Genomic DNA, 11,409 nt, shown 5'->3' on the forward strand with positions numbered 1-11,409 from the left:
TTTGACCTGTTGGACAATAAAATGGAAAAAAAAAAAAAAAATCATGTAGACTTATATTTTAAGAGACCTGAGTCTCAAAATATCATAAAATATGCTAAAACACTCAAATACTACCGTTTATATGTATGGTGTCGATAAGATTCGGTTATTTTGAATGCATTGGTTGAATGAATGATTCAATGACTCCCTATTTGTTTCATATTTAGTATTCATATTCTAATATATTAATATTCATATTAAATATTTCATATTTAAGCATCATTTCATATTTCTATACTGAAAATGTTGCTCTTATAAAATTATGCAACTGTAATAGTAGTGTAAATGCATTCATGCTATCTCTGAGCTGCATTAAACATGTTGGGAGTCTTTAAGATTTTTTTTAATATTTTTGAAAGAAGTCTCTTCTGTTCACCAGGGCTGCATTTATTTGATAAAAAATACAGTAAAAACTGTAATATTGTGAAATATTTTTTACAATTTAAACTAGCTGTTTTCTTTGTGAATATCTGTTAAAATATAATTTATTTCTGTGATCAAAGCTGAATTTTCAGTTGTGTTGAAAACAGTTGTGCTGCCCAGTATTTTTGTGGAAACTGTGACACATTTTATTTTTCAGAATTCTTTGATGAATGCAAAGTTCAAAAGAACAGCATTTATTTGAAATATAAATCTTTTGTGACATTATAAATGTATTTTCTGTCACTTTTGAATTTAATGCATCCTTGCTGAATAAAAGCATTAATTTCTATTAAAAAGTAATAATAATAAAATCTTATAGACCCCAAACATGTGAACCCAGGAAACCGTCTATAACACTCTAGCATATACTTATTTAAAATGCATATTTCATTTTTTGAATGAAACCAGGCTGAGCGATTTTTACAGCACGTTTCTACATTGAGAGTTTTTTGCAACCATAATTGTTCTGGAAAGCTGCATTTGCAATGTGCCAACTGAATGATTGACAGCTAAGTTCAAACTTGCCCCCCCCCCCATAGCCTTTTAAATCCGCACTGATGATTTCTTCAGAAAATGTAGAAATACAGTGTCTTTTAATAGTGGAAATATTTGTTCTGAAATGCAGTCTCACTGAGGCTTATTTATTTATTTTCCGGAATTATAGTTAATGATAATGTTACGAAGTTTGCGTGTCCCATTAGTGGTATATTGGATGTATTCCATAAGTAAATGTGTGTAATTTTAATTTTAGTATTAAATTGAGCTGGATGGAGTCAGTTGGGTGGATCTGTAGCCCCGCGGATGAAAACAGCACAACACAAACACGCTCGTCTCATTACAGACCCATTCAGCTCTCATCGAATGAAAGAAGGAGATGTGGGATGGTATTTAAAGGCTATAGTTTGCCTAAAAATGACAATTCGGTAATAATTTACTCCCCTCATGTCACTCCAAACTTTTTTTTTTTCTGTCAGAAACTCTGAGCAGATCAACAAAAGACCAGTCAAACTCCAAAAGGACAAAATAAGACCCTTTAAAGTGCTCTGTAGGATTTGTGCGCTGTATTTCAAGTCTTCTGAAGTCAAAAGCTTTGTAGCGTTTGTGCGAATGAATGCTAACACTTTACTTAAAGCATTTATGTATAATGCATAGTGTACGTTGTAATGCATTATTTATTTTCATAAATAATTGTAACCAAAGTTAAAATGCATTATACTATTTTGTTTTAATGCATTATACTTTCTAAATAGATAAGTAATAAAATGAATTATGACTAATGTTTGATTATACAAGGTTATTGTAGTTAACTAAAACTGAAACTAAAATTAAATCCATTTAAAAAAGCATTGTCATTACTTGAAATAAATAAATATTAACTGACATAAAATAAAATATGGAAAAATTGCATTTTATATATTTTATTTGATTGACAAGGCAACATTTCTCATTTTAATTTAGTTTAACTTGATACGAAAATATCTAAAATGAAAACTGAATAAAACTATTTAGACATATATGAAGAAAAAAAATAAATAAAATGAAAACATAAACTATAAAAATAAAAACTGGTTCAAAATATTAATAGAAACTATAATACTATATCAATGGTGCATTCCAAGGAACAATTAATGCATTAAAAATGCTTTTATAATGCCCTAAAGGCTTTAAGTAAAGTGTTACTGAAACTTTTTATTCATCGGTGCAAATGTTGCAAAGTCTGTCCCTGGACGACTGCCTTTTAAATTTATCCTGAAAAGATGCATATTAACCTTAAAAAGTGCATATTGCAGTAGCTTTTGAAAGGATCCTGCAGCAGTGGCAGCTTTTGTACGTGTACGTTGTAATGCATTATTTATTTTCATAAATAATTGTAACCAAAGTTAAAATGCATTATACTATTTTGTTTTAATGCATTATACTTTCTAAATAGATAAGTAATAAAATGAATTATGACTAATGTTTGATTATACAAGGTTATTGTAGTTAACTAAAACTGAAACTAAAATTAAATCCATTTAAAAAAGCATTGTCATTACTTGAAATAAATAAATATTAACTGACATAAAATAAAATATGGAAAAATTGCATTTTATATATTTTATTTGATTGACAAGGCAACATTTCTCATTTTAATTTAGTTTAACTTGATACGAAAATATCTAAAATGAAAACTGAATAAAACTATTTAGACATATATGAAGAAAAAAAATAAATAAAATGAAAACATAAACTATAAAAATAAAAACTGGTTCAAAATATTAATAGAAACTATAATACTATATCAATGGTGCATTCCAAGGAACAATTAATGCATTAAAAATGCTTTTATAATGCCCTAAAGGCTTTAAGTAAAGTGTTACTGAAACTTTTTATTCATCGGTGCAAATGTTGCAAAGTCTGTCCCTGGACGACTGCCTTTTAAATTTATCCTGAAAAGATGCATATTAACCTTAAAAAGTGCATATTGCAGTAGCTTTTGAAAGGATCCTGCAGCAGTGGCAGCTTTTGTACCTTTTTTTCTGAGAGCGAATGACTGATGCTGCTTTTGTTCTTTTTGGTTCTTGGCAGCGTCTTCATTCATTTTCTTTTTTTCTTGTGAAACAAAGTCCCACAGATATTGAGCGGCATGAGTGGGATATAAAATTGAGAAAATGGAGTTCACTTTAACTGAAGTCATATTTAATTTAGGTGGAGAGCTGGGTAGAAATGTACCACTTTAGGCACTGATCTTGCACTTATGTCTTATATTGCGAGTAAGGAGTTCTGACTGTATGTTTCCCAGGTACTTTCAGTGCTAATTTGCCGTGTGTGTGTGTGTGTGTGTGTCTGTGTGTGTGTGTCTGTGTGTGTGTGTGTGTGTGTGTGTGTCTGTGTGTGTGTGTGTGTGTGTGTGTGTGTGCGGGTTTACCAATTTAGCCACTGATCTCGCACTTATGTCTTATATTGCGAGTAATGAGTTCTGACTGTATTTTCAGGGCTAATTCGCTGTGTGTGTGTGTGTGTGTGTGTTTCAGATCGTGGGTGATCGGAGCGATCGCACTGCTCTGTCTGCTGGGCCTGACCTGGGCGTTTGGCCTGATGTACGTTAACGAGAGCACGGTGATCATGGCGTACCTCTTCACCATCTTTAACTCGCTGCAGGGCATGTTCATCTTCATATTTCACTGCGTCCTGCAGAAGAAGGTTGGGAAAAACACATTCATATACACACATGATACAAATATATGAATAAGAATATATGGCTATGGTTACTTTACAAAGCAATAACATAATAACAAAACATGTCAAGTAAAACCATACTACATACTTAAATATATATATTTTTTATATTATTTTATTTTATTTTGTTTCATGCTTTTATTTTATTATTTTACTTTTAGCACATTATAAACACTTCCTGATCTTGTCCTTTACATTCAAAAGCAACAAACACATAATAGATCACACGACCTACTGTACACACAATCACAGTTGTTGTTATTGTTGACTAAAACCATTGAAAATCGTTTGCGGTAATTTAAATAAAGCTGAAATAAAATATAAATATTAGGTGAAAAAAATTGAATTGGAAATGTCACCTTGGCAACTAACTTAAAGGAAATGGGTTTAAGTACTAAAATGACTACTAAAACTAAAAATAAAAATAAATTAAAGTTAAATATGAATATTAAAAAAAAAAGATAAAATTACTAAAAACAAGATAAAATTTAAACTAAAAGGAATTCCTAAAATAAAATTAAAATCAATATTATTCTTAATTTAAACTATTAAGACTTGTTTTTGTTAATTTGAATAAAGCTGAAATAAAATATAAATATTAGATTGGAAAAAAAAATTAAAACTTAAATGAAAAATGAAAATGTTGCCTTGGCAGCTAACTGATAGAAAATAAGTTGAAGTACTAAAATTACTACTAAAATTTAAAAATAGATTAAAGATAAATATGAATATTAAAAATAAAATAAAATGTCAGAAAAACTAAAACTTAAACTAAAATTAAAATGAAAACTTTAAATAATGTTATTTTTAACTAAACATAATAGTGTTATTATTAACAAAACCTTAACCGTTTTCATAAAATAAAAGTAAATATTATAATATTAGACTGAAAAAAAAACAACCTTAAATGGAAATTCTAAATGTTTTCCTGGCAACTGATAGACAATAAGCTTAAGTACTAAAATTGCTAAAACTGAAATACAAATAAATATTATAAAATAAATCAATGATAAATAAATAAATAAATAAATAAAGCTAAATAAAAATATTAAAAAATAATTAAAACAATAATAAATAATAATACAAAATAAATCACTTTCACTTAAAGTAAAATTAAAATGAAAATATAAAAAAATAAAAGCTAATTCAAAATAATACAAACTATAATAATATATAAATAATACTAAAATAAAACCGCAGACTGTTCAAAGTAGTTTAATGGTTTATAATTACATATAGGCCTGTTCACTACATTTTGATAATTTTGACATGATGCCAGAGTCATCTTAATGCAAGTGAGTTTTCAGCTGATGGAGATATTTCAGTGAGTTGATGTAACTTTACTGACGATATTCCTCCGCGTCACAGGTACAAACACACACAAACACAGCAGCACAAACACAAGAGATTTTGTGAGTGTCCATGTTTGTGTATTCTCTCTCACTCTCTCTCTCTTTGTGTCTTTCTTCTTTCATCACAAGGTTCATCACCCGCCTTGTATGACAAACTCCTCACAGTTACAGTATGAACAAGTAACTATCAGCTCTATGTCTTTATACACCACACACCTGATCAGCTCAGTGCATCGCATTTAGTTTAATGGTTTATAATTACATATAGGCCTGTTCACTACATTTTGATAATTTTGACATGATGCCAGAGTCATCTTAATGCAAGTGAGTTTTCAGCTGATGGAGATATTTCAGTGAGTTGATGTAACTTTACTGATGAGCTCATTTCTAATGCTGTCATCATTTAATAAACACTTCCATGAATTACACAACCTTAACACAGTATATCACTGAAACACACCGACAATGAAAACACAATAAATGACAGCAGGTGCACGGTTTAATGGCTGTGGTTTGATGTCTTTATACACCACACACCTGATCAGCTCAGTGCATCGCATTTCTTTTATTCATTCATTTTGCATTGTGTTACAAGCAGTACTTCATTAAAAGTCAATAAGAGATTTTTCATAAATGTAAATTTGTATACTACCGGTCAAAAGTTTTGAGTAATTCATATTTTATTTAAATGCTTTTAAGTCTCTTCTGCTCACCAAATCTGCATTTATTTGATTAAAATTACAGTAAAAACAGTAATAATGTGAAATATTATTACAAATATTTTTCTTTAATTTTTTTATTTTATTTTAAACTGTAATTTATTTCTGTGATCAAAGCTGTATTTTCAGCATCATTACTTCAGTCTTCAGTGTCACATGATCCTTCAGAAATCATTTAATTAATAATTAATTATAATTAATAATTCCATTATTCCAAACTCTTGACTTGTATATTTAATTTTTTAATTTTGATTTTTTTATATTTTTTAATTGCATGTAAAATGGTATGCAGTATGCAATGATAATCATTTCTAACTGCAGTCATTAATATCGTTGTCACATTACCTCATTTTACATTTTTCGCTCAGAATATGGTTTCCAATTATCATATTTTGCATTTTTAATCCAATTTGGTGTGTTAATCTTTTTTTGGAAGTCTGATAAAACTCCAAGGGAAGATGATTTGAGTTAAAAGTCATAGCAGATATTATTTAATTCATTTATTTATATATGCTTTTTACAGTACAATCTGTTCAAAACCAAAAACCAAAAACGCACTACTGTTTACTGCACATTTTGACAGTAAGTTTAAACATGTAGTCTTGTAGTATTTTACAGAAAGGCAAAGAAAGATTAATTTGTATGTGCTTTTTACAATTCGGTCTGTTGCATAACAGTATTTCATGCATATTTAGGGCACAAATACATTGAAACATTTGCATGCTACACGCAGTATATATTCTATCCTGCAAAAAAAAGTGCTAGTCTTGTAGTTTGCTACAGGCTTTTTAGAAAAAAAAAATTCAATTCAGTCCCAGCACAAATAATTCATTCCTTTCTTGAGAAATCTTAATTTCCATTCGTGTTCTCTGACTGAAGCGCGGCGCAGGCAGGATTTCCATTGTATGTTGTCCTTGTCTCATACAAATCTTCGGCTTTATGTATCTGTGCTTTAATATATCATTTCCATGGTAACGGTTTGTCTGGTTACATGATCTCCATAGAGACAATGTTTCCAATTTGACCTTTGACCTTTTAGGGGTCGTGTATAATCTGACATGCAACAGAAACACACTCGTCTGACCCGTGAGTGCGAGTGTGTGTGTGTGTGTAAATGTCAGAGAGATGAGGAACCACAGGATTCTGCTCTGTGTCTGTGTCTGTGTCTGTGTCTGTTTCTGTGTCTGTGTGTCTGTGTCTGTGTGTGTAGGTGCGTAAAGAGTACGGGAAGTGTCTGCGGACTCACTGCTACAGCGGGAAGAGTGTGGACTCGTCTGTGGGTTCGGTGAAGAGCTCGTCGTCGCGCGGCCCGGGACGATATTCCTCCGCGTCACAGGTACAAACACACACAAACACAGCAGCACAAACACAAGAGATTTTGTGAGTGTCCATGTTTGTGTATTCTCTCTCACTCTCTCTCTCTTTGTGTCTTTCTTCTTTCATCACAAGGTTCATCACCCGCCTTGTATGACAAACTCCTCACAGTTACAGTATGAACAAGTAACTATCAGCTCTATGTCTTTATACACCACACACCTGATCAGCTCAGTGCATCGCATTTCTTTTATTCATTCATTTTGCATTGTGTTACAAGCAGTACTTCATTAAAAGTCAATAAGAGATTTTTCATAAATGTAAATTTGTATACTACCGGTCAAAAGTTTTGAGTAATTCATATTTTATTTAAATGCTTTTAAGTCTCTTCTGCTCACCAAATCTGCATTTATTTGATTAAAATTACAGTAAAAACAGTAATAATGTGAAATATTATTACAAATATTTTTCTTTAATTTTTTTATTTTATTTTAAACTGTAATTTATTTCTGTGATCAAAGCTGTATTTTCAGCATCATTACTTCAGTCTTCAGTGTCACATGATCCTTCAGAAATCATTTAATTAATAATTAATTATAATTAATAATTCCATTATTCCAAACTCTTGACTTGTATATTTAATTTTTTAATTTTGATTTTTTTATATTTTTTAATTGCATGTAAAATGGTATGCAGTATGCAATGATAATCATTTCTAACTGCAGTCATTAATATCGTTGTCACATTACCTCATTTTACATTTTTCGCTCAGAATATGGTTTCCAATTATCATATTTTGCATTTTTAATCCAATTTGGTGTGTTAATCTTTTTTTGGAAGTCTGATAAAACTCCAAGGGAAGATGATTTGAGTTAAAAGTCATAGCAGATATTATTTAATTCATTTATTTATATATGCTTTTTACAGTACAATCTGTTCAAAACCAAAAACCAAAAACGCACTACTGTTTACTGCACATTTTGACAGTAAGTTTAAACATGTAGTCTTGTAGTATTTTACAGAAAGGCAAAGAAAGATTAATTTGTATGTGCTTTTTACAATTCGGTCTTTTGCATAACAGTATTTCATGCATATTTAGGGCACAAATACATTGAAACATTTGCATGCTACACGCAGTATATATTCTATCCTGCAAAAAAAAGTGCTAGTCTTGTAGTTTGCTATAGGCTTTTTAGAAAAAAAAAAATTCAATTCAGTCCCAGCACAAATAATTCATTCCTTTCTTGAGAAATCTTAATTTCCATTCGTGTTCTCTGACTGAAGCGCGGCGCAGGCAGGATTTCCATTGTATGTTGTCCTTGTCTCATACAAATCTTCGGCTTTATGTATCTGTGCTTTAATATATCATTTCCATGGTAACGGTTTGTCCGGTTACATGATCTCCATAGAGACAATGTTTCCAATTTGACCTTTGACCTTTTAGGGGTCGTGTATAATCTGACATGCAACAGAAACACACTCGTCTGACCCGTGAGTGCGAGTGTGTGTGTGTGTGTAAATGTCAGAGAGATGAGGAACCACAGGATTCTGCTTTTATACTGACAAACAAACACTGCTGCAGTGAGCTGGGAGCGTCTCAGGCGGGATAAAGCTAAAAATGAATATTTTGTTCATGTCGTTCCAGACCTGTGTGATGTTTTGAACGAACTTGAAAAGCTGTTGAGTATGATTTCTGACTGATTTGTGTGTAGCAGGTGAAGTGATCTGGCTCTGATCATGTGAGAGCCGTGTGTGTGACACGCTGTTGTTCTTCACAGAGCCGAATCCGCCGCATGTGGAACGACACGGTGAGGAAGCAGTCCGAGTCTTCGTTCATGGCTGGAGACATTAACAGTTCAGCTACACTCAACAGAGGTACAAGCACACACACACACACACACACACACATACACACACACACACTCACTCACACATTTAAAGTTAATATATTTTAAATGCACTAAATTACAACTTGACAAATGTGTAATTTCAAACATAAATTCACGGCATACAAGTCTCAATAGAAATACATTATCATTTGTTTATATTTTAGCTTTTCATAAATGCTTGTCAGTACATTCAGCAGCACTTTAACCATATTTCAAAGAAAACATAAGTAATTATGAAATGACATATAAAGATGTACTTAAGTCCTACTTAAGTGGGTCAAAAAAACTCTAAAGTTCACTTTTTAACATAAAAATTGCAAACATATTTCATGTAATATAAATGTAAACTATAATATATTTTCATTTAATTGCAAATAGCATGCAATTAAGTGTCCAAAACATGATATTCTTTAAAGTATATTAAGTAATAAGTACTCTAATAGTATGCTTAAATGTACTTGCTTTTCACAAGGGGTATTAAAACACATTATATCTTACGTATCGGCAGCTCTACCGAAATTTCCATAGATTTCCTCTTATTTTATAATTTTGGCTAATTTGATTGTGCTTCCAGCAAATTGTATTGCTCTCAGCTTGGTTTGACATGCTTTAGCATATTTATATTCTTTCCAAAATCAGGAGTATAATCTGTATCCTACTGAAAACAAGCTGCATTTATCCAGCGCCTGCAGAGTTTGCCGTCCCATATCATTGCATGTTTGAAATCAGTGCATAAAAGAGGGAAAAGAGAGTTCAGAAAGATTTCATATCTACAGATAAAACTTAAAACTGCGCTTTCCAATCCTGACATTCAATACATTAAACATTTACAAGTAAATTCAGAGTCTGTGAGTTTCTCCTGCTATGCGTCAGAAATGCTGCTTTAATTGTGTGAGAAAAGTTCAGAAAAACCAGAACATGCAAATAAGTCTATTTTTGTGGCCAGTAAAATAAAAAGAAAAAAAAGTGGTAATTAAACTTGAAAGACTTTAAGTAAATGACAGTTTTGAGATAAGGAGGAAATAGTAAAGAGTCCCGAAAGTTAAACTTAAAACAGCTTTAATAATTGCCAACAGAATGCAATGAAGCTCATTTAATTTACATTTAGATTGCATTCATGTTCGCTCAAACTCTGTGTATGTTGTGTAAATGAGAGGTAAACAGGTGAGTGAGGATTTAATTAGCGTGGAATATGCCGTATCTTACTACGAAACATTTCCAGTCGTGTGGAATGACAGCAGTGAGCTGCAGACGCTTCAGTCGCCGTTCATGCCCTCACTGAAACATCTCAGGATAATTCACAGCATCCAGTCGATGTCCACCGCAGACTCACACTGCTTCAGTGCAAGAAAATAAGACACCTTCCACAAATAGCACACAAAATAATGGCACAAATGTCAGTTTTACAGATGTTTCTTGAGTTTGCCAAATGCATCCAAGGAAACATTTTAAAATATTTACTTTTTTTTTTTTAGAATAATTAAGATTGTATTGTAGTTTTTTTTTATTATTTATGTATTTATTATTTTTTATTGTTTTTTTATATTTTTTTTTTCATTTCCATTCTAATTTTAATTGAATGTTTAGTGCTTTTGTAGTGTTTTAGTCATTTTTAGTTACTCTTTTTTTTTAATATCTAATATAGTTTTCATTAATTTTAATTTCAGTTTTCTTTTTATTTTAGTACACCAAGTTCAACTAAATGAAAATGAGAAATGTTACTTTGGCAACTAGTTTTGGTAATTTGTTTTTGTTTTTCAGTTTATTTTACTTCAAATATTTTTTTTTTTTGTGAACTTTTATATTTAATGACTTTAATACTCACCAAATGGTGGAAATGTTGTTACTTCCTGAAAATTTAATTTTGGTCATCAAAATTATATATGGGTCAAAGACAATAAAACAATAACATAACTTTAATACAGCTTTAAATTCCGTTTTCCCCGTACATTAGAATGTGTTTAATTAAATGTTTTTTCTGAGCAAAAAAATAATGACTGTCATATATTTTTAGCATGATTTACAGAAGATACCCACTAAATGTTATTCAGTGTAACAATAGATCATATACAAAAATATCCTGGCAGGCATATTTAGAACAAGCCTTAAATAGGTTTTACATAAATACATGTTACGCTGAATGCCGATGGAATGTTACTTATCCCATATACTGACATTTTATTTTCACAGAAGTTATTTGAAACAAAGTAAGCACTTTACTTGCATTTAATATGCTTTATGTGTATATAAAAATCACTTTTGCCAATGTCCCTGATTTTACTACAGATATATTTGATGTTTAAAAATGCCACCTGTATTTGAGGAAAGTGCCATAAAACCATTCAGATAATGTCAGAACTTAAAAAAAAATAAATAAATAAAAATTAGATATATTTTTCCAGTCGATGCATGATTTATCAGATTTAGCTCAATTATGAGAACAATTTTATTCTT

At 30.7% G+C, this 11,409-nt stretch overlaps 1 protein-coding gene across 1 annotated transcript in view; it reads left to right on the forward strand.

Annotated features, from left to right (window-relative positions):
- The window catches only part of LOC107749000 (adhesion G protein-coupled receptor L3), a 170,676-nt gene that overhangs the window by 150,149 nt on the left and 9,118 nt on the right, over window positions 1-11,409 (forward strand). Inside the window, exons 17-20 of the mRNA XM_016564038.1 lie at window positions 3,477-3,645; window positions 6,963-7,088; window positions 7,202-7,252; window positions 8,845-8,941. Coding sequence (XP_016419524.1) covers window positions 3,477-3,645; window positions 6,963-7,088; window positions 7,202-7,252; window positions 8,845-8,941 — 443 coding nt within the window. The remainder of the gene's footprint in view (window positions 1-3,476; window positions 3,646-6,962; window positions 7,089-7,201; window positions 7,253-8,844; window positions 8,942-11,409) is intronic.

The sequence above is a fragment of the Sinocyclocheilus rhinocerous genome, unplaced genomic scaffold, assembly GCF_001515625.1.
Source record: "Sinocyclocheilus rhinocerous isolate Xijiao unplaced genomic scaffold, SAMN03320098_v1.1 scaffold680, whole genome shotgun sequence".
Taxonomy (NCBI): Eukaryota; Metazoa; Chordata; class Actinopteri; order Cypriniformes; family Cyprinidae; genus Sinocyclocheilus; species Sinocyclocheilus rhinocerous.